We start from the raw sequence: 23,146 nt of genomic DNA on the forward strand, positions 1-23,146 counted from the left end.
TCCCATTCCCACCCTCTCCCCATACCCCTTTATCCATTTAGGGCCATTTCTAGTTCCCTCTTGAATGTATCTAATTGGCCCCAACAGATTCCTGTGGGAGAGAATTCTCTAGGTTCACAGCCCTCTGAGTGAAGAAATCCTTCCTCGTCTCAGTCCTGAATAGCTTACCTGGGTGGTAGGGGGAGGGGGGTGGTGGGGTGTGGGAGGGTGAAGATGTTTTATTTAGTTTTGTTTTTGAGTTCTGTGAGTTGGACTGCGGTGGATAAAGTGTGGAGCTGGAGAAAGCACAGCAGATCAAGCAGCATCAGAGGAGCCGGAGACCCTTCATCGGTCCTGCCTGAATCATTGACTCTCCTGTCCCACTGGTGCTGCTTGACCTGCTGTGCTTTCTCCAGCTCCACACTTCATTGACTCTGAGCTTTCAGCACCTGCAGTCCTCACTGTCTCCAAGTTGGACTGTGGTGTCAGGAAATGTGCTTATTTACATGTATAGTAATGATTTGATTGATCCCTCGAGGTGAACAGTTCAGTGCATGAGGAAAAAGGTGGAAAAACAATATCACAGAAAGATTGAATCATTCAAAAGGCCAGGCAGTGTGCAGATTTTGTTCACAGCAGAAATGGCTGTAACAACAGCAGTGCTGTTAATATAGCACCATCTAAAAGCAGTGAGAACGGGGGGGAAGACCTGAGTCATAGAAGAGAAAGCAGCTTGAAGGTCAATCAGTCAGTGTGTGGATACTGCACAGTGCAAACAGGAGCTTAGAGAGTGGGGAGACTGGGCTGCAAACTGCTGGAGCTGAGTCTATGGTAAACCCATATGTCTGAAACTGCTTAGACATCAGTAAGGGAAAAGCTCCAGAACCCAACTAAAACTGAACGAGCAGCCCGAGTGTTGATTCAGGATTTCCCTTCTCTGAGGCTTGAGTATCTGTAAGGTTGAGGGTAAAAGGGTGAGATCATTATTACTGATCTTTGTAATAAGACTTTTGTATGTTGTCCTGTAATAAGTAACACAGATGGTGTTTCTTTTGCCTAACAAACTTTTATATTGTTTTGTTAAAAGGACATTGACAGCCTCTTCTGATGATGTTCATGGTAAACTAACGATAAAGTGAAACCCGGTGAGCTATCAAGCCAGGTCTTACTCTGGGGTTTAGTCTGTCTGCTACAATTGGGATCATATCGATTCAAGAAATTGTGATCAACGTCAGGTTCAACTCCCCAAGAACACCAGGGAGTTTTGTGGGCTTAATAAATGAATGGCCAAAGAACTATTGACCAGCAAAGTATTGGTTATGAAGAAACATTCACAGTGAGCATGAGACTGCTGTACATTATCCATCTTACGTTAAGTCTTTCTTTTCTTGCAGGTCACTACCTTGTGTGTCCCTCCGGTGAACTATGAGCTGGTGAGTACTCACTGTCATTGGGTCAACATCGGTCAATGTTAATCAGTATTGGTCAGTGTTGGTCAGTATTAATTAGTGTCTATTACTGTTGGTCAGTTTTGGTCAGCATTGATCGATATAGGTCAGTGTTGTTCAATGTGGGTCAGTATTGGTCAGTGTTGGTCAGTATTAATTAGTGTCTATTACTGTTGGTCAGTTTTGGTCAGCATTGATCGATATAGGTCAGTGTTCAATGTGGGTCAGTATTGGTCAGTGTTGGTCAGTATTAATTAGTGTCTATTACTGTTGGTCAGTTTTGGTCAGCATTGATCGATATAGGTCAGTGTTGTTCAATGTGGGTCAGTATTGGTCAGTGTTGGTCAATGTTGATCAGTATTGGTCATTGTTGGTCAGTGTGGGTCAGTATTGGTCATTGTTGGTCAGTGTGGATCAGTGTGGGTCAGTATTGGTCAGTGTTGGTCAGTGTTGGTCAGTGTGGGTCAGTGTTCGTCAGTATTGGTCAGTGTGGGTCAGTATTGGTCAGCATTGATCAGCATTGGTCAGTGTTGGTCAGTGTTGGTCAGTGTTGGTCAGTGTGGGTCAGTGTTGATCAGTGTGGGTCAGTGTTCGTCAGTATTGGTCAGTGTGGGTCAGTGTTGGTCAGCGTTGATCAGTATTGGTCATTGTTGGTCAGTGTTGATCAGTATTGGTCAGTGTTGGTCAGTGTTGGTCAGTGTTGATCCGTGTGGGTCAGTGTTCGTCAGTATTGGTTAGTGTGGGTCAGTATTGGTCAGCATTGATCAGTATTGGTCAGTGTTGATCAGTGTTGGTCAGTGTTGGTCAGTGTTGATCAGTGTTGGTCAGTATTGGTCAGTGTGGGTCAGTGTGGGTCCGTGTGGGTCAGTGTTGGTCAGTGTGGGACAGAGTTGATCAGTGTGGGTCAGTGTTCGTCAGTATTGGTCAGTGTGGGTCAGTATTGGTCAGCGTTGATCAGTATTGGTTAGTGTTGATCAGTGTTGGTCAGTGTTGGTCAGTGTGGGTCAGTATTGGTCAGTGTGGGTCAGTATGAGACAGTGTTGGTCAGTACTGGTCAGTGTGGGTCAGTGTTGATCAGTGTTGATCAGTGTTGGTCAGTGTGGGTCAGTGTTGATCAGTGTTGGTCAGTATTGGTCAGTGTGGGTCAGTGTGGGACAGTGTGGGTCAGTGTGGGTCAGTATTGATCAGTGTTGGTCAGTGTGGGTCAGTGTTGATCAGTATTGATCAGTGTGGGTCAGTGTGGGTAAGTATTGGTCAGTGTTGGACAGTGTTGGTCAGTGTGGGTCAGTGTTGATCAGTGTTGGTCAGTGTTGATCAGTGTTGGTCAGTATTGGTCAGTATTGGTCAGTGTGAGTCAGTGTGGGACAGTGTTTGTCAGTGTGGGTCAGTGTTGATCAGTGTTGGTCAGTGTTGATCAGTGTTGGTCAGTGTGGGTCAGTGTTGATCAGTATTGATCAGTGTTGGTCAGTGTTGGTCAGTGTGGGTCAGTGTGGGTCAGTGTTGGTCAGTGTGGGTCAGTATTGGTCAGTGTGGGTCAGTGTTGATCAGTGTTGGTCAGTGTTGATCAGTGTTGGTCAGTGTGGGTCAGTGTTGATCAGTATTGATCAGTGTTGGTCAGTGTGGGTCAGTATTGGTCAGTGTGGGTCAGTGTTGATCAGTGTTGGTCAGTGTTGATCAGTGTTGGTCAGTATTGGTCAGTGTGGGTTACTGTGGTTCAGTGTGGGTCATTGGTGATCAGTGTGGGTCAGTGTTGGTCAGTGTCGGCCAGTGTAGGTCAGTATTGGTCAGTGTGGGTCAGTGTTGGTTAACGTGGGTCAGTGTTGGCCAGTGTTGATCAGTGTGAGTCAGTATTGGTCAGTGTGGGTCAGTGTGGGTCAGTATTGATCAGTGTGGGTCAGTGTTGATCAGTATGGGTCAGTGTTGGTCAGTGTTGGTCAGTGTGGGTCAGTATTGGTCAGTGTTGATAAGCTGCATCCAAGGATCTTTGGATCCAAACCTCCTCGTATGCTGCCTGAACTGCTGTGCTCTTCCAGCACCACTAATCCAGAATCTGGTTTCCAGCATCTGCAGTCATTGTTTATACCCAGTGTTGATCAGCGTTGGCCTGTGTGGGTCAGTGTTGGTCAGTGTGGGTCAGTGTTGGTCAGTGTGAGTCAGTGTTGGTCAGTGTTGGTCAGTGTGGGTCAGTGTTGGTCAGTTTAGGTCAGCGTTGATCAACGTTGGTCAGCGTTGGTCTGTGTGGGTCAGTGTGGGTCAATGTTGAGCAATGTGGGTCAGTGTTGGACAGTGTAGGTCAGTGTAGGTCAGTGTAGGTCAGTGTTGGTCAGTGTTGATCAGTATTGGTCAGTGTGGGTCAGTGTGGGTCAGTGTCAGTGTGGGTCAGTGTTGGTCAATGTTGATCAGTGTGGGTCAGTGTTGGTCAATGTTGGTCAGTGTGGGTCAGTGTGGGTCAGTGTTGTCAGTGTTGATCAGTGTGGGTCAGTGTTGACCAGTGTGGGTCAGTGTCAGTGTGGGTCAGTGTTGGTCAATGTTGGTCAGTGTGGGTCAGTGTTGGTCAATGTTGATCAGTGAGGGTCAGTGTTGGTCAGTGCCGGTCAGTGTTAGTCAATGTTGGTCAGTGTTAGTCAGTGCTGAAAATGTATTGCTGGAAAAGCACAGCAGGTCAGGCAGCATCCAAGGAGCAGGAGAATCAATGTTTCGGGAATGAGCCCTTCTTCAGGGATGTGTTAGTCAGTGTGGGTCAGTGTGGGTCAGTGTGGGTCGGTGTGGGTTGGTATGGGTCAGTGTTGGTCAGTGTGGGTTGGTGTGGGTCAGTGTTGGTCAGTGTTGTTTAGTGTGGGTCAGTGTTGACCAGTGTGGGTCAGTATTGGTCAGTGTTCATCAATGTTGATCAGTGATTATCAGTGTTGGTCAGTGTGGGTCAGTGTTGATCAGTATGGGTCAGTGTTGGTCAGTGTGGGTCAGTGTTGATCAGTATGGGTCAGTGTTGGTCAGTGTGGGTCAGTGTGGTTCAGTGTTGGTTAGTATTGGTCAGTGTGGGTCAGTGTTGGTCAGTGTGGGTCAATGTGGGTCAGTGTTGGTCAGTGTTGGTCAGTGTGGGTCAGTGTTGATCAGTATGGGTCAGTGTTGATCAGTATGGGTCAGTGTTGGTCAGTGTTGGTCAGTGTGGGTCAGTGTGGTTCAGTGTTGGTCAGTATTGGTCAGTGTGGGTCAGTGTTGGTCAGTGTGGGTCAATGTGGGTCAGTGTTGGTCAGTGTTGGTCAGTGTGGTTCAGTGTTGGTCAGTATTGGTCAGTGTGGGTCAGTGTTGGTCAGTGTGGGTCAGTGTAGGCAGTTCGCATTAGGGTTGGTCAGTGATGATCAGTGTGGGTCAATGTGGGTCAGTGTTGGTCAGTATTGGTCAGTGTGGGTCAGTGTTGGTCAGTGTGGGTCAGTGTGGGCAGTTCGCATCAGGGTTGGACAGTTTTGATCAGTGTGGGTCAGTGTTGGTCAGTGTGGGTCAGTGTTGGTCAGTGTTGGTCAGTGTGGTTCAGTGTTGGTCAGTATTGGTTAGTGTGGGTCAGTGTTGGTCAGTGTGGGTCAGTGTAGGCAGTTCGCATTAGGGTTGGTCAGTGTTGGTCAGTGTGGGTCAGTGTTGGTCAGTGTTGGTCAGTGTGGGTCAGTGTGGGTCAGTCTTGGTCAATGTTGATCAGTGTGGGTTAGTGTTAGACAATGTTGGTCAGTGTTGGTCAGTGTTGGTCAATGTTGGTCAGTGTTAGTCAATGTTAGTCAGTGTGGGTCAGTGTTGGTCAGTGTTGGACATTGTGGGTCATTGTTGATCAGTCTGGGTCAGTATGGGTCAGTGTTGGTCAGTGTTGATCAGAGTTGGTCAGTGTGGGTCAGTGTGGGCCAGTGTGGGTCAGTGTTGATCATCGTGTGTCAGTGTGGGTCAGTGTAGGTCAGTGTTGGTCAGTGTTGGTCAGCATTGATCAGTGTGGGTCAATGTGAGTAACTGTTGACCAGTGTGAGTCAGTGTTGACCAGTGTGGGTCAGGGTGAGTCAATGTTGACCAGTGTGGGTCAGTGTTGGTCAGTGTGGGTCAATGTTGATCAGTGTGGGTCAGTGTTGATCAGTGTGGGTCAGTGTTGGTCAGTGTTGGACAGTGTTGGACAGTGTGGGTCAGTGTTGATCAGTGTGGGTCAGTGTTGGTCAGTGTTGGTCAGTGTTGATCAGAGGAGAAAGTGAGGTCTGCAGATGCTGGAGATCAGAGCTGAAAATGTGTTGCTGGAAAAGCGCAGCAGGTCAGGCAGCATCCAGGGAACAGGAGAATCGACGTTTCGGGCACAAGCCCTTTCATTCCTGAAAAAGGGCTTATGCCCGAAACATCGATTCTCCTGTTCCCTGGATGTTGCCTGACCTGCTGCGCTTTTCCAGCAACACATTTCCAGTGTTGATCAGAGTTGGTCAGTGTGGGCCAGTGTGGGTCAGTGTTGGTCAGTGTTTATCAGAGTTGGTCAATGTTGATCCGTGTTGGTCATTGTGGGTCAGTGTTGGTTAGTGTTAGTCAGTGTTGGTCAGTATGGGTCAGTATTGGTCAGTGTGGGTCAGTGTGGGTCAGTGTGGGTCAGTGCTGGTCAGTGTGGGTCAGTTTTGGTCAGTATTGGTCAGTGTGGGTCAGTGTGGGTCAGTGCTGGTCAGTGTTGGTCAGTGTGGGTCAGTGTTGGTCAGTGTGGGTCAGTGTTGATCAGCGTGTGTCAGTGTGCATCAGTGTTGGTCAGTGTCGTTCAGAATGGGTCAATGTTGATCAATGTTGGTCAGTATGGGTCAGTGTTGGTCAGCAGTGATCAGTGTTGGTCAATGTTGATCAGTGTTGGTCAATTTGGGTCAGTGTTGGTCAGTGTTAGTCAGTGTTGGTCAGTATGGGACAGTGCTGATCCCTATTGGTTAATGTCGGTCAGTGTGGGTCATTGTTGATCAGTGTGGGTCCGTGTGGGTCAGTGTTGGTCAGTGCTGGTCAGTGTGGGTCAGTGTTGATAAGTATTGGCCAGTGTATGTCTGTGTTGGTCAATGTTGGTCATTTTGGGTCAGTGTTGGTCAGTGTTAGTCAGGGTTGGTCAGTGTTGGTCAGTTTGGGTCAGTGTTGGTCAATATTGGTCAGTGTTTGTCAGTGTGGGTCAGTGTTGGTCAGTGTTAGTCAGTGTTGGTCAGTGTTGGTCAGTTTGGGTCAGTGTTGGTCAATATTGGTCAGTGTTGGTCAGTATGGGTCAGTGTTGGTCAGTGTCGGTCAGTGTGGGTCAGTGTTGGTCAGTGTTGATCAGTGAGTGACAGTGTTGGTCAGTGTGGGTCAGTGTTGGTCAGTGTTGGTCAGTGTGCGTCAGTGTGGGTCGGTGTGGGTCAGTGTTGATCAGTGTTGGTCAGTATTGGTCAGTGTGGGTCACTGTGGGTCAGTGTTGGTAAGTGTTAGTCAGTGTTGGTCAGTATGGGTCAGTGTTGGACAGTGTGTGTCAGTGTTGGTCAGTTTCGGTCAGCATTAATCAGTGTTGGTCAATGTTGATCAGAGTGGGTCATTGTGGGTTAGTGTTGGTCAGTGTTAGTCAGTGTTGGTCAGTATGGGTCAGTGTTGGTCAGTGTGGGTCAGTGTGGGTCAGTGTTGGTCAGTGTTGGTCAGTGTGGGTCAGTGTGGGTCACTGTTTGTCAGTGTGTGTCAGCATTGATCAGTGTTGGTCAGTATGGGTCAGTGTTGGTCATTGTTGATCAGTGTTGGTCATTTTGGGTCAGTGTTGGTCAGTGTTAGTCAGTGTTGGTCAGTGTTGTTCAGAATGGGTCAATGTTGATCAATGTTGGTCAGTATGGGTCAGTGTTGGTCAGCATTGATCAGTGTTGGTCAATGTTGATCAGTGTTGGTCATTTTGGGTCAGTGTTGGTCAGTGTTAGTCAGTGTGGGTCAGTATAGGACAGTGCTGATCCCTATTGGTTAATGTCGGTCAGTGTGGATCATTGTTGATCAGTGTGGGTCCGTGTGGGTCAGTGTTGATCAATGTTGGTCAGTGTGGGTCAGTGTTGGTCAGTGTTGGTCATTTTGGGTCAGTGTTGGTCAGTGTTAGTCAGGGTTGGTCAGTGTTGGTCAGGGTTGGTCAGTGTTGGTCAGTGTGGGTCAGTGTTGGTCAATATTGGTCAGAATTGGTCATTTTGGGTCAGTGTTGGTCAGTGTTAGTCAGGGTTGGTCAGTGTTGGTCAGTGTGGGTCAGTGTTGGTCAATATTGGTCAGAATTGGTCATTTTGGGTCAGTGTTGGTCAGTGTTAGTCAGGGTTGGTTAGTGTTGGTCAGTTTGGGTCAGTGTTGGTCAATATTTGTCAGTGTTGGTCAGTGTGGGTCAGTGTTGGTCAGTGTTAGTCAGTGTTGGTCAGTGTGGGTCAGTGTTGGTCAGTGTTGATCAGTGAGTGTCAGTGTTGGTCAGTGTGGGTCAATGTTGGTCAGGGTTGTTCAGAATGGGTCAGTGTTGGTCAGTGTGGGTCAGTGTGGGTCGGTGTGGGTCAGTGTTGATCAGTGTTAGTCAATATTGATCAGTGTTGGTCATTGTGGGTCAGTGTTGGTCAGTATGGGTCAGTATTGGTCAGTGTGGGTCAGTGTGGGTCGGGTGTGGGTCAGTGTTGATCAGTGTTAGTCAATGTTGATCAGTGTTGGTCATTGTGGGTCAGTGTTGGACAGTGTGGGTCAGTGTTGGTCAGTTTGGGTCAGTGTGGGTCGGTGTGGGTCAGTATTGATCAGGGTTGGTCAGCATTGATCAGTTTGGTCTATGTTGATCAGTGTGTGTCAGTGTGGGTCAGTGTGGGTCAGTGTTGGTCAGTTTTGGTCAGCATTAATCAGTGTTGGTCAATGTTGATCAGTGTTGGTCAGTGTGGGTCAGTGTTGGTCAGTGTTAGTCAGTGTTGGTCAGTATGGGTCAGTGTTGGTCAGTGTTAGTCAGGGTTGGTCAGTGTTGGTCAGTGTGGGTCAGTGTTGGTCAATATTGGTCAGTGTTGGTCATTTTGGGTCAGTGTTGGTCAGTGTTAGTCAGGGTTGGTCAGTGTTGGTCAGTTTGGGTCAGTGTTGGTCAATATTGGTCAGTGTTGGTCAGTGTGGGTCAGTGTTGGTCAGTGTTGGTCAGTGTTAGTCAGTGTTGGTCAGTGTGGGTCAGTGTTAGTCAGTGTTGGTCAGTATGGGTCAGTGTTGGTCAGTGTCGGTCAGTGTGGGTCAGTGTTGGTCAGTGTTGATCAGTGAGTGACAGTGTTGGTCAGTGTGGGTCAGTGTGGGTCGGTGTGGGTCAGTGTTGATCAGTGTTAGTCAATGTTGATCAGTGTTGGTCATTGTGGGTCAGTGTTGGTCAGTATGGGTCAGTATTGGTCAGTGTGGGTCAGTGTGGGTCGGTGTGGGTCAGTGTTGATCAGTGTTAGTCAATGTTGATCAGTGTTGGTCAGTGTGGGTCAGTGTTGGACAGTGTGGGTCAGTGTTGGTCAGTTTGGGTCAGTGTTGGTCAGTGTGGGTCGGTGTGGGTCAGTGTTGATCAGTGTTGGTCAGCATTGATCAGTGTTGGTCTATGTTGATCAGTGTGTGTCAGTGTGGGTCAGTGTGGGTCAGTGTTGGTCAGTTTTGGTCAGCATTAATCAGTGTTGGTCAATGTTGATCAGAGTGGGTCATTGTGGGTTAGTGTTGGTCAGTGTTAGTCAGTGTTGGTCAGTCTGGGTCAGTGTTGGTCCGTGTGGGTCAGTGTTGGTCAGTGTTGGTCAGTGTGGGTCAGTGTGGGTCACTGTTTGTCAGTGTATGTCAGCATTGATCAGTGTTGGTCAATGTTGATCATTGTTGGTCAGTGTGGGTCATTGTGGGTCGGTGTGGGTCAGTGTTGGTTAGTGGTGCTCAGTTTGGTCAGTATTGATCAGTATTTGTCATTGTTGTTCAGTTTTGGTCAGCGTTGATCAGTGTTGGTCAGTGTGGGTCAGTGTGGGTCAGTGTTGATCAGTGTGGGTCAGTGTTGGTCAGTGTGGGTCAGTGTGGGTCAGTGTTGATCAGTGTGGGTCAGTGTGGGCCAGTGTGGGTCACTGTGGTTCAGTGTGGGTCATTGGTGATCAGTGTGGGTCAGTGTTGGTCAGTGTGGGTCAGTGTTGGTTAACGTGGGTCAGTGTGGTTCAGTGTTCGTCAGTGTTGGTCGGTGTGGGTCAGTATTGGTCAGTGTTGATCAGTGTGGGTCTGTGTGGGTCAGTGTGGGTCAATGTTGAGCAGTGTGGGTCAGTGTTGGACAGTGTAGGTCAGTGTTGTCAGTGTTGGTCAGTGTTGATCAGTATTGGTCAGTGTGGGTCAGTGTGGGTCAGTGTCAGTATGGGTCAGTGTTGGTCAGTATGGGTCAGTGTCAGTGTGGGTCAGTGTTGGTCAATGTTGATCAGTGAGGGTCAGTGTTGGTCAGTGCCGGTCAGTGTTAGTCAATGTTGGTGAGTTTTAGTCAGTGCTGAAAATGTATTGCTGGAAAAGCACAGCAGGTCAGGCAGCATCCAAGGAGCAGGAGAATCAATGTTTCGGGAATGAGCCCTTCTTCAGGGATGTGTTAGTCAGTGTGGGTCAGTGTGGGTCAGTGTGGGTCGGTGTGGGTCAGTGTGGGTCAGTGTTGGTCAGTGTGGGTTGGTGTGGGTCAGTGTTGGTCAGTGTTGTTTAGTGTGGGTCAGTGTGGGTCAGTGTGGGTCAGTGTTGACCAGTGTGGGTCAGTATTGGTCAGTGTTCATCAATGTTGATCAGTTATTATCAGTGTTGGTCAGTGTGGGTCAGTGTTGGTCAGTGTGGGTCAGTGTGGTTCAGTGTTGGTCAGTATTGGTCAGTGTGGGTCAGTGTTGGTCAGTGTGGGCAGTTCACGTCAGGGTTGGTCAGTGTTGATCAGTGTGAGTCAATGTGGGTCAATGTGGGTCAGTGTTGGTCAGTGTGGGTCAGTGCGGGCAGTTCGCATTAAGGTTGGACAGTGTTGATCAGTGTGGGTCAGTGTTGGTCAGTGTTGGTCAGTGTGGGTCAGTGTGGGCAGTTCACGTTAAGGTTGGACAGTGTTGATCAGTGTGGGTCAGTGTTGGTCAATGTTGATCATTGTGGGTCAGTGTTGGTCAGTGTGGGTCAGTGTTAGTCAATGTTGATCAGTGTTGGTCAGTGTTGGTCAGTGTGGGTCAGTGTTGGTCAGTGTTGGTCAGTGTGGGTCAGTGTTGGTCAATGTTGATCATTGTGGGTCAGTGTGGGTCAGTTTTTATCAGTGTTGATCAGTGTGGGTCAGTGTTGGTCAACGTTGGTCAGTGTGGGTCAGTGTGGGTCAGTGTTGGTCAGTGTGGGTCAGTGTTTGTCAGTTTGGGTCAGTGTTGGTCAATGTTTATCATTGTGGGTCAGTGTTGGTCAGTGTGGGTCAGTGTTAGTCAATGTTGATCAGTGTTGGTCAGTGTGGGTCAGTGTTGGTCAATGTTGATCATTGTGGGTCAGTGTTGGTCAGTGTGGGTCAGTGTTAGTCAATGTTGATCAGTGTAGGTCAGTGTTGATCTGTGTAGGTCAGCATTGGTCATTGCTCATCAGTGTTGATCAGTGTGGGTCAGTGTTGGTCAATGTTGGTCAATATGGGTCAGTGTTGGTCAGTGTGGGTCAGTGTGGGTCAGTGTTGATCAGTATTGGTCAGTGTTGGTCAACGTTGGTCTGAGTGTGTCATTGTTGGTCAGTGTTGGTCAGTGTGGGTCAGTGTTGGTCAGTGTTGGTCAGCATGGGTCAGTGTTGATAAGTATTGGTCAGGGTCGGTCAGTGTCGCTCAGTGTTGGTTAGTGTAGATCAGTGTGGGTCAGAGTTGGTCAACGTTGGTCAGTGTTGGTCAGTGTCAGTCAGTGTTAGTCAGTGTGTGTCAGTGTGTGTCAATGTGCTTTAGTGTTGATCAATGTGCGTTAGTGTTGGTCAGTGTGGGTCAGTGCTGATCACTATTGGTTAATGTCGGTCAGTGTGGGTCATTGTTGATCAGTGTGGGTCAGTGTTGGTCAGTGCTGGTCAGTGTGGGTCAGTGTTGATCAGTATTGGCCAGTGTAGGTCTGTGTTGGTCAATGTTGGTCAGTGTAGGTCAGTGTTGGTCAGTATGGGTCAGTGTTGACCAATGTGGGTCAGTATTGGTCAGTGTTCATCAGTGTTGATCAGTGTTTGTCAGTGTTGGTCAATGTTGGTCAGTGTTGGTCAGTGTTGGTCAGTGTTGATCAGTGTTGGTCAGTGTGGGTCAGTGTTGGACAGTGTCGACCAGTGTTGGTCAGTGTGGGTCAGTGTTGATCAGTGTGGGTCAGTGTTGATCATTGTGGTTCAGTGTTGGTCAGTGCCGGTCAGTGTAAGTCAAAGTTGGTCAGTGTAGGTCAGTTTATCAATGTGGGTCAGTATGGGTCAGTGTGGGTCAGTATTGGTCAGTGTGGGTCAGTATTGATCAGTGTCAGTGTGGGTCAGTGTTGGTCAATGTTGATCAGTGTGGGTCAGTGTTGGTCAGTATGGGTCAGTGTTGATCAGTGTGGGTCAGTGTTGGTCAATGTTGATCAGTGTAAGTCAAAGTTGGTCAGTGTGGGTCACTGTTGATCAGTGTGTGTCAGTGTTGGTCAGTTTTTCTCAGTGTTTCTCAGTGTTGGTCAGTGTTGGTCAATGTTGGTCAGTGTTGGTCAGTGTTGGTCAGTGTTGGTCAATGTTGGTCAGTGTTGTTCAGTGTGGGTCAGTGTTGGCCAGTGTTGATCAGTGTGGGTCAATATTGGTCAGTGTGGGTCAGTGTTGGTCAATGTTCGTCAGTGTTGATAAGTGTTTATCAGTGTTGGTCAGTGTTGTCAGTGTTGTCAGTGTCAGTCGGTGTCGGTCAGTATGGGTCAGTGTTGGTCAGTGTTAGTCAGTGTTGGTCAGCGTGGGTCAGTGTTGATCATCGTTGGCCTGTGTGGGTCAGTGTTGGTCAGTGTTAGTCAGTGTTGGTCAGTGTGGGTCAGTGTTAGTCAATGTTGATCATTGTGGGTCAGTGTTGGTCAGTGTGGGTCAGTGTTAGTCAATGTTGATCAGTGTGGGTCAGTGTTGATCTGTGTAGGTCAGCATTGGTCATTGCTCATCAGTGTTGATCAGTTTTTATCAGTGTTGATTAGTGTGGGTCAGTGTTGGTCAACGTTGGTCAGTGTGGGTCAGTATGGGTCAGTGTTGGTCAGTGTGGGTCAGTGTTGGTCAGTGTTGGTCAATATGAGTCAGTGCTGGTCAGTGTTGGTCAGTGTTGATCAGTATTGGTCAGTGTTGGTCAACGTTAGTCTGAGTGTGTCATTGTTGGTCAGTGTTGGTCAGTGTGGGTCAATGTTGGTCAGTGTTGGTCAGCATGGGTCAGTGTTGATAAGTATTGGTCAGGGTCGGTCAGTGTCGCTCAGTGTTGGTTAGTGTTGATCAGTGTGGTTCAGTGTGAGTCAGAGTTGGTCAACGTTGGTCAGTGTTGGTCAGTGTGAGTCAGTGTGGGTCAGTATTGGTCAGTGTCAGTCAGTGTTAGTCAGTGTGTGTCAGTGTGTGTCATTGTGCTTCAGTGTTGATCAGTGTGCGTTAGTGTTGGTCAGTGTTGGTCAGTGTGGGTCAGTGCTGATCACTATTGGTTAATGTCGGTCAGTGTGGGTCATTGTTGATCAGTGTGGGTCCGTGTGGGTCAGTGTTGGTCAGTGCTGGTCAGTGTGGGTCAGTGTTGATCAGTATTGGCCAGTGTAGGTCTGTGTTGGTCAATGTTGGTCAGTGTAGGTCAGTGTGGGTCAGTGTTGGTCAGTATGGGTCAGTGTTGACCAATGTGGGTCAGTATTGGTCAGTGTTCGTCAGTGTTGATCAGTGTTTGTCAGTGTTGGTCAATGTTGGTCAGTGTTGGTCAGTGTTGGTCAGTGTTGATCAGTGTTGGTCAGTGTTGGTCAGTGTGGGTCAGTGTTGATCAGCGTGGGTCAGTGTGGGTCAGCGTTGATCAGTGTGAGTCAGTGTTGGTCAGTGTTGGGTCAGTGTTGGTCAATGTTGATCATTGTGGTTCAGTGCCGGTCAGTGCCGGTCAGTGTTGGTCAGTGTGGGTCAGTGTGGGTCAGTGTGGGTCAGTGTTGGACAGTGTCGACCAGTGTTAGTCGGTGTGGATCAGTGTTGATCAGTGTGGGTCAGTGTGGGTCAGTGTTGGACAGTGTCAACCAGTGTTAGTCAGTGTGGGTCAGTGTTGATCAGTGTGGGTCAGTGTTGATCATTGTGGTTCAGTGTTGGTCACTGCCGGTCAGTGTAAGTCAAAGTAGGTTAGTGTGGGTCAGTTTATCATTGTGGGTCGGTGTGGGTCAGTGTGGGTCAGTATTGGTCAGTGTGGGTCAGTGTTGATCAGTGTTGGTCAGTGTTGGTCAGTATGGGTCAGTGTTGATCAGTGTGGGTCAGTGTTGGTCAATGTTGATCAGTGTAAGTCAAAGTTGGTCAGTGTGGGTCAGTTTGCGTCACTGTTGATCAGTGTGTGTCAGTGTTGGTCAGTGTTGATCAGTGTTTCTCAGTGTTGGTCAGTGTTGGTCAATGTTGGGCAGTGTTGGTCAGTGTTAGTCAATGTTGGTCAGTGTTGTTCAGTGTGGGTCAGTGTTGGCCAGTGTTGATCAGTGTGGGTCAATATTGGTCAGTGTGGGTCAGTGTTGGTCAATGTTCGTCAGTGTTAATAAGTGTTTATCAGTGTTGGTCAGTGTTGGTCAGTGTTGTCAGTGTCAGTCGGTGTCGGTCAGTGTGGGTCAGTGTGGGTCAGTGTTGGTCAGTGTCAGTGTGGGTCAGTGTTGGTCAGTGTTGGTCAATGTTGATCAGTGTGGGTCAGTGTTGGTCAGTGCTGGTCATTGTTGGTCAATGTTGGTCAGTGTTAGTCAGTGTTGGTCAGCGTGGGTCAGTGTTGATCAGCGTTGGCCTGTGTGGGTCAGTGTTGGTCAGTGTGGGTCAGTGTTGGTCAGTGTGGGTCAGTGTTAGTCAATGTTGGTCAGCATTGGTCAGTGTTGATCTGTGTAGGTCAGCATTGGTCATTGCTCATCAGTGTTGATCAGTTTTTATCAGTGTTGATCAGTATGGGTCAGTGTTGGTCAACGTTGGTCAGTGTGGGTCAGTGTTGGTCAGTGTTGGTCAATATGGGTCAGTGTTGGTCAGTGTGGTCAGTGTTGGTGAGTGTTGATCAGTATTGGTCAGTGTTGGTCAACGTTGGTCTGAGTGTGTCATTGTTGGTCAGTGTTGGTCAGCATGGGTCAGTGTTGATAAGTATTGGTCAGGGTCGGTCAGTGTCGCTCAGTGTTGGTTAGCGTTGATCAGTGTGGGTCAGAGTTGGTCAACGTTGGTCAGTGTTGGTCAGTGTGAGTCAGTGTGGGTCAGTGTTGGTCAGTGTCAGTCAGTGTGTGTCATTGTGCGTCAATGTGCTTCAGTGTTGATCAGTGTGCGTTAGTGTTCGTCAGTGTGGGTCAGTGCTGATCACTATTGGTTAATGTCGGTCAGTGTGGGTCATTGTTGATCAGTGTGGGTCCGTGTGGGTCAGTGTTGGTCAGTGCTGGTCAGTGTTGATCAGTATTGGCCAGTGTAGGTCTGTGTTGGTCAATGTTGGTCAGTGTAGGTCAGTGTGGGTCAGTGTTGGTCAGTATGGGTCAGTGTTGACCAATGTGGGTCAGTATTGGTCTGTGTTCATCAGTGTTGATCAGTGTTTGTCAGTGTTGGTCAATGTTGGTCAGTGTTGGAAGTGTTGATCAGTGTTGGTCAGTGTCGACCAGTGTTAGTCAGTGTGGGTCAGTGTTGATCAGTGTGCGTCAGTGTGGGTCAGTGTTGGTCAGTGTCGACCAGTGTTGGTCAGTGTCGACCAGTGTTGGTCAGTGTTGGTCAGTGTCGACCAGTGTTAGTCAGTGTGGGTCAGTGTTGGTCAATGTTGATCATTGTGGTTCAGTGCCGGTCAGTGTTGGTCAATGTTGGTCAGTGTGGGTCAGTGTTGGACAGTGTCGACCAGTGTTAGTCAGTGTTGATCAGTGTGGGTCAGTGTGGGTCAGTGTTTTTTAGATTAGATTAGATTACATACAGTGTGGAAACAGGCCCTTCGTCCCAACAAGTCCACACCGACCCGCCGAAGCGCAACCCACCCATACCCCTACATTTACCCCTTACCTAACACTACGGGCAATTTAGCATGGCCAATTCACCTGACCTGCACATCTTTGGACTGTGGGAGGAAACCGGAGCACCCGGAGGAAACCCACGCAGACACGTGGAGAACGTGCAAACTCCACACAGTCAGTCGCCTGAGGCGGGAATTGAACCCGGGTCTCTGGCGCTGTGAGGCAGCAGTGCTGACCACTGTGCCACCGTGCCGCCCACGTGGACAGTGTCAACCAGTGTTAGTCAGTGTGGGTCAGTGTTGATCAGTGTTGGTCAATGTTGGTCAGTGTTAGTCAGTGTGGGTCAGTGTTGATCAGTGTTGGTCAATGTTGGTCAGTGGTGATCAGTGTGGGTCAGTGTTGGTCAGTGTTGGACAGTGTCGACCAGTGTTAGTCAGTGTGGGTCAGTGTTGATCAGTGTGGGTCAGTGTGGGTCAGTGTGGGTCAGTGTGGGTCAGTGTTGGACAGTGTCAACCAGTGTTAGTCAGTGTGGGTTAGTGTTGATCAGTGTGGGTCAGTGTGGGTCAGTGTTGGACAGTGTCAACCAGTGTTAGTCAGTGTGGGTCAGTGTTGGACAGTGTCAACCAGTGTTAGTCAGTGTGGGTTAGTGTTGATCAGTGTGGGTCAGTGTGGGTCAGTGTGGGTCAGTGTCAACCAGTGTTAGTCAGTGTGGGTCAGTGTTGATCAGTGTGGGTCAGTGTGGGTCAGTGTTGGACAGTGTCAACCAGTGTTAGTCAGTGTGGGTCAGTGTTGATCAGTGTGGGTCAGTGTTGATCATTGTGGTTCAGTGTTGGTCACTGCCGGTCAGTGTAAGTCAAAGTAGGTTAGTGTGGGTCAGTTTATCATTGTGGGTCGGTGTGGGTCAGTGTGGGTCAGTATTGGTCAGTGTGGGTCAGTGTTGATCAGTGTTGGTCAGTGTTGGTCAGTATGGGTCAGTGTTGATCATTGTGGTTCAGTGCCGGTCAGTGCCGGTCAGTGTTGGTCAGTGTGGGTCAGTGTGGGTCAGTGTGGGTCAGTGTTGGACAGTGTCGACCAGTGTTAGTCGGTGTGGATCAGTGTTGATCAGTGTGGGTCAGTGTGGGTCAGTGTTGGACAGTGTCAACCAGTGTTAGTCAGTGTGGGTCAGTGTTGATCAGTGTGGGTCAGTGTTGATCATTGTGGTTCAGTGTTGGTCACTGCCGGTCAGTGTAAGTCAAAGTAGGTTAGTGTGGGTCAGTTTATCATTGTGGGTCGGTGTGGGTCAGTGTGGGTCAGTATTGGTCAGTGTGGGTCAGTGTTGATCAGTGTTGGTCAGTGTTGGTCAGTATGGGTCAGTGTTGATCAGTGTGGGTCAGTGTTGGTCAATGTTGATCAGTGTAAGTCAAAGTTGGTCAGTGTGGGTCAGTTTGCGTCACTGTTGATCAGTGTGTGTCAGTGTTGGTCAGTGTTGATCAGTGTTTCTCAGTGTTGGTCAGTGTTGGTCAATGTTGGGCAGTGTTGGTCAGTGTTAGTCAATGTTGGTCAGTGTTGTTCAGTGTGGGTCAGTGTTGGCCAGTGTTGATCAGTGTGGGTCAATATTGGTCAGTGTGGGTCAGTGTTGGTCAATGTTCGTCAGTGTTAATAAGTGTTTATCAGTGTTGGTCAGTGTTGGTCAGTGTTGGTCAGTGTTGTCAGTGTCAGTCGGTGTCGGTCAGTGTGGGTCAGTGTGAGTCAGTGTTGGTCAGTGTCAGTGTGGGTCAGTGTTGGTCAGTGTTGGTCAATGTTGATCAGTGTGGGTCAGTGTTGGTCAGTGCTGGTCATTGTTGGTCAATGTTGGTCAGTGTTAGTCAGTGTTGGTCAGCGTGGGTCAGTGTTGATCAGCGTTGGCCTGTGTGGGTCAGTGTTGGTCAGTGTGGGTCAGTGTTGGTCAGTGTGGGTCAGTGTTAGTCAATGTTGGTCAGCATTGGTCAGTGTTGATCTGTGTAGGTCAGCATTGGTCATTGCTCATCAGTGTTGATCAGTTTTTATCAGTGTTGATCAGTATGGGTCAGTGTTGGTCAACGTTGGTCAGTGTGGGTCAGTGTTGGTCAGTGTTGGTCAATATGGGTCAGTGTTGGTCAGTGTGGTCAGTGTTGGTGAGTGTTGATCAGTATTGGTCAGTGTTGGTCAACGTTGGTCTGAGTGTGTCATTGTTGGTCAGTGTTGGTCAGCATGGGTCAGTGTTGATAAGTATTGGTCAGGGTCGGTCAGTGTCGCTCAGTGTTGGTTAGCGTTGATCAGTGTGGGTCAGAGTTGGTCAACGTTGGTCAGTGTTGGTCAGTGTGAGTCAGTGTGGGTCAGTGTTGGTCAGTGTCAGTCATTGTGCGTCAATGTGCTTCAGTGTTGATCAGTGTGCGTTAGTGTTCGTCAGTGTGGGTCAGTGCTGATCACTATTGGTTAATGTCGGTCAGTGTGGGTCATTGTTGATCAGTGTGGGTCCGTGTGGGTCAGTGTTGGTCAGTGCTGGTCAGTGTTGATCAGTATTGGCCAGTGTAGGTCTGTGTTGGTCAATGTTGGTCAGTGTAGGTCAGTGTGGGTCAGTGTTGGTCAGTATGGGTCAGTGTTGACCAATGTGGGTCAGTATTGGTCTGTGTTCATCAGTGTTGATCAGTGTTTGTCAGTGTTGGTCAATGTTGGTCAGTGTTGGAAGTGTTGATCAGTGTTGGTCAGTGTCGACCAGTGTTAGTCAGTGTGGGTCAGTGTTGATCAGTGTGCGTCAGTGTGGGTCAGTGTTGGTCAGTGTCGACCAGTGTTGGTCAGTGTCGACCAGTGTTGGTCAGTGTGGGTCAGTGTTGGTCAATGTTGATCATTGTGGTTCAGTGCCGGTCAGTGTTGGTCAATGTTGGTCAGTGTGGGTCAGTGTTGGACAGTGTCGACCAGTGTTAGTCAGTGTTGATCAGTGTGGGTCAGTGTGGGTCAGTGTTTTTTAGATTAGATTAGATTACATACAGTGTGGAAACAGGCCCTTCGTCCCAACAAGTCCACACCGACCCGCCGAAGCGCAACCCACCCATACCCCTACATTTACCCCTTTACCTAACACTACGGGCAATTTAGCATGGCCAATTCACCTGACCTGCACATCTTTGGACTGTGGGAGGAAACCGGAGCACCCGGAGGAAACCCACGCAGACACGGGGAGAACGTGCAAACTCCACACAGTCAGTCGCCTGAGGCGGGAATTGAACCCGGGTCTCTGGCGCTGTGAGGCAGCAGTGCTGACCACTGTGCCACCGTGCCGCCCACGTGGACAGTGTCAACCAGTGTTAGTCAGTGTTGATCAGTGTTGGTCAATGTTGGTCAGTGTTAGTCAGTGTGGGTCAGTGTTGATCAGTGTTGGTCAATGTTGGTCAGTGGTGATCAGTGTGGGTCAGTGTTGGTCAGTGTTGGACAGTGTCGACCAGTGTTAGTCAGTGTGGGTCAGTGTTGATCAGTGTGGGTCAGTGTGGGTCAGTGTGGGTCAGTGTGGGTCAGTGTTGGACAGTGTCAACCAGTGTTAGTCAGTGTGGGTTAGTGTTGATCAGTGTGGGTCAGTGTGGGTCAGTGTTGGACAGTGTCAACCAGTGTTAGTCAGTGTGGGTCAGTGTTGGACAGTGTCAACCAGTGTTAGTCAGTGTGGGTTAGTGTTGATCAGTGTGGGTCAGTGTGGGTCAGTGTGGGTCAGTGTCAACCAGTGTTAGTCAGTGTGGGTCAGTGTTGATCAGTGTGGGTCAGTGTGGGTCAGTGTTGGACAGTGTCAACCAGTGTTAGTCAGTGTGGGTCAGTGTTGATCAGTGTGGGTCAGTGTGGGTCAGTGTGGGTCACTGTTGATCAGTGTGTGTCAGTGTTGGTCAGTGTAAGTCAAAGTTGGTCAGTGTGGGTCAGTTTATCAATGTGGGTCAGTGTGGGTCAGTATTGGTCAGTGTGGGTCAGTGTGGGTCAGTGTTGGTCAGTGTTGGTCAGTATGGGTCAGTGTGGGTCAGTGTGGGTCACTGTTGATCAGTGTGTGTCAGTGTTGGTCAGTGTTGGTCAGTGTTGTTCAGTGTGGGTCAGTGTTAGTCAATGTTGGCCAGTGTTGGCCAGTGTTGATCAGTGTGGGTCAATATTGGTCAGTGTGGATCAGTATGGGTCTGCGCGGGTCAGTGTAGGGGGCTCGCGTCAGGGTTTGACAGTGTTGATCAGTGTGAGTCAGTGTGGGGGTCAGTGTTGTTCATTTTGGGTCAATGTTGTTCAGTGTTGGTCAGTGTTGATTAGTGTTGGACATTGTGGGTCAGTTTGGGTCAGCGTTGGTCAGTGTGGGTCAGTGTGGGTCAGTTTGAGTCAGTGTTGACCAGTGTGAGTCAGTGTTGGTCATTGTTGATCAGTGTGGGTCAGTGTTAGAGAGTTTGGGTCAGTGTTTATCAGTATTTGGTCAGTGTCGGTCAGTGTTGGTCGGTGTTGGTCAGTGTTGGTCAGTGTGGGTCAGTGTGGGTCAGTGTTGGTCAGTGTGGGTCAGTGTGGATCAGTATGGGTCTGCGCGGGTCAGTGTAGGGGGCTCGCGTCAGGGTTTGACAGTGTTGATCAGTGTGAGTCAGTGTGGGGGTCAGTGTTGTTCATTTTGGGTCAATGTTGTTCAGTGTTGGTCAGTGTTGATTAGTGTTGGACATTGTGGGTCAGTTTGGGTCAGCGTTGGTCAGTGTGGGTCAGTGTGGGTCAGTTTGAGTCAGTGTTGACCAGTGTGAGTCAGTGTTGGTCATTGTTGATCAGTGTGGGTCAGTGTTGGAGAGTTTGGGTCAGTGTTTATCAGTATTTGGTCAGTGTCGGTCAGTGTTGGTCGGTGTTGGTCAGTGTGGGTCAGTGTGGTCAACATTGGTCAGTGTTGGTCAGTGTTGGTCAGTTTGGGTCAGTGTTGGTCAGTGTTGGTCAATGTTGGTCATTGTGGTCAGTGTTGGTCAGTGTTGTTCAGTGTGGGTCAGTGTTGGTCAGTGTTGGTCAGTATGTGTCAGTATTGACCAATGTGGGTCAGTATTGGTCAGTGTTAGTCAGTGTTGATCAGTATTGATCAGTGTTGGTCACTGGGGATCAGTCTTGGTCAACGTTGGTCAGTGTACATCAGTGTTGGTCAGTGTTGGTCAGTGTCGGTCATTGTGGATCAGTGTTGTCAGTGTCTGTCGGTGTCGGTCAGTGTGAGTCAGTGTTGGTCAGTGTGGTCAGTGTTGGTCAATGTTGATCAGTGTGGGTCAGTGTTGGTCAGTGCTGGTCAGTGTTGGTCAATGTTGGTCAGTGTTAGTCAATGTTGGTCAGCGTGGGTTAGTGTTGATCAGCATTGGCCTGTGTGGGTCAGTGTTGGTCAGTGTGGGTCAGTGTTGGTCAGTGTTGACCAGTGTGGGTCAGTATTGGTCAGTGTTAGTCAGTGTTGGTCAATGTTGATCAGTGTTGGTCAGTGCTGGTCAGTGCTGGTCAGTGTTGGTCAATGTTGGTCAGCGTGGGTCAGTGTGGGTCGGTGTGGATCGGTGGGGGTCAGTGTTGGTCAGTGTGGGTCAGCATTGATCAGAGTTGGTCAGTGTGGGTCAGTGTTGATCAGAGTTGGTCAGTGTGGGTCAGTGTTGGTCAATGTTGGTCAGCGTGGGTCAGTATTGGTCAGTGTTGGTCAGTGTAGGTCAGTGTGGGTCAGTGTGGGTCAGTGTTGGTCAGTGTGGGTCAGTGTTGGTCAGTGTTGGTCCGCATTGATCAGTGTTGGTCAGTTTTGGTCAGTGTGGGTCTGCGTTGATCAGTGTGGGTCAGTATTGATCGGTATGGGTCAGTGTTGGTCAGCATTGATCAGTGTTGGTCAGCGTTGGTCAGTGTTGGTCAGTGTGGGTCAGTGTGGTTCAGTGTGGGTCATTGTTGATCAGCATTGGTCAGTGTTGGTCAGTGTGGGTCAGTGTGGGTCAGTGTTGGTTAGTGTTGGTCAGTGTGGGTCAGTATGTTCAGTGTTCATCACTGTTGATCAGTATTGGTCAGTGTGGGTCAGTGTGGGTCAGTGTTGGTCAATGTTGGTCAGTGTGGGTCTGGGTGGGTCAGTGTGGGTCAGTGTTGGTCAGTGTTGATCAGTTTTGGTTAGAGTTGGTCAGAGTTGATCAATGTTGGTCAGTTGGGTCAGTGTTGGTTAATGTGGTTCAGTGTGGGTCAGTGTTGGTCAGTGTTGGTCAGCATTGATCAGTGTTGGTCAGCGGTGGTCAGTGTGGGTCAGTGTTGGTCAGCATTGATCAGTGTTGGTCAGCGGTGGTCAGTGTGGGTCAGTGTTGGTCAGTGTTGGTCAGCATTGATCAGTGTTGATCAATGTTGGTCAGTGTGGGTCAGTTTGGGTCAGTGTTGGTCAGCATTTATCAGTGTTGGTCAGTGTTGGTTAGTGTTGGTCAGCATTGATCAGTGTTGGCCAGCATTGATCAGTGTTGGTCAGTGTGGGTCAGTGTTGGTCAGTGTTGGTCAGCATTGATCAGTGTTGGTCAGTTTTGGTCAGTGTGGGTCTGCGTTGATCAGTGTGGGTCAGTGTGGGTCAGTATTGATCGGTATGGGTCAGTGTTGGTCAGTGTTGGTCAGCATTGATCAGTGTTGGTCAGTTTTGGTCAGTGTGGGTCTGCGTTGATCAGTGTGGGTCAGTGTGGGTCAGTATTGATCGGTATGGGTCAGTGTTGGTCAGTGTTAGTCAGCATTGATCAGTGTTGGTCAGCATTGGTCAGTGTGGGTCAGCGTTGGTCAGTGTTGGTCAGTGTTGGTCATTGTTGATCAGCATTGGTCAGTGTTGGTCAGTGTGGGTCAGTGTGGGTCAGTGTAGGTCAGTGTTGGTCAGTGTGGGTCAGTGTTGGTCAGTGTTGATCAGTTTTGGTTAGAGTTGGTCAGAGTTGATCAATGTTGGTCAGTTGGGTCAGTGTTGGTTAATGTGGTTCAGTGTGGGTCAGTGTTGGTCAGTGTTGGTCAGCATTGATCAGTGTTGGTCAGCGGTGGTCAGTGTGGGTCAGTGTTGGTCAGTGTGGGTCAGTGTTGGTCAGCATTGATCAGTGTTGGTCAGTGTTGGTCAGTGTGGGTCAGTGTGGGTCAGTGTTGGTCGGTGTTGGTCACTGTTGGTCAGCATTGATCAGTGTTGATCAGTGTTGGTCAGTGTGGGTCAGTGTGGGTCAGTGTTGGTCGGTGTTGGTCACTGTTGGTCAGTGTGGGTCGGTGTGGGTCAGTGTGGTCGGTGTTGGTCACTGTTGGTCAGCATTGATCAGTGTTGGTCAGTGTGGGTCAGCGTTGGTCAGTGTTGGCCAGCATTGATCAGTGTTGGTCAGTGATGGAAATGTGTTGCTGGAAAAGCGCAGCAGGTCAGGCAGCATCCAGGGAACAGGAGAATCGACGTTTCGGGCATAAGCCCTTCTTCAGGAATGAGGAAAGTTTGTCCAGCAGGCTAAGATAAAAGATAGGGAGGAGGGACTTGGGGGAGGGGCGTCGGAAATGTGATAGGTGGAAAGAGGTCAAGGTGAGGGTGATAGGTCAGACTGGGGTGGGGGCGGAGAGGTCGGGAAGAAGATTGCAGGTTAGGGAGGCGGTGCTGAATTTGATGGATTTGACTGAGACAGGGTGGGGGGAGGGGAAATGAGGAAACTGGTGAAATCCGAGTTCATCCCTTGTGGTTGG

General features: G+C 49.2%; 1 protein-coding gene across 1 annotated transcript in view; it reads left to right on the forward strand.

The window, feature by feature from the left end:
• The window catches only part of tns1b (tensin 1b), an 816,333-nt gene that overhangs the window by 380,510 nt on the left and 412,677 nt on the right, over nt 1–23,146 (forward strand). The window contains exon 4 of the mRNA XM_087988578.1: nt 1,374–1,412. Within this exon, the coding sequence (XP_087844704.1) occupies nt 1,374–1,412 (39 nt within the window). The remainder of the gene's footprint in view (nt 1–1,373; nt 1,413–23,146) is intronic.

This window comes from Chiloscyllium plagiosum, unplaced genomic scaffold (genome assembly GCF_037043375.1).
Source record: "Chiloscyllium plagiosum isolate Xiang-an unplaced genomic scaffold, Cpla_swu_hap1 HiC_scaffold_7, whole genome shotgun sequence".
Classification (NCBI taxonomy): domain Eukaryota; kingdom Metazoa; phylum Chordata; class Chondrichthyes; order Orectolobiformes; family Hemiscylliidae; genus Chiloscyllium; species Chiloscyllium plagiosum.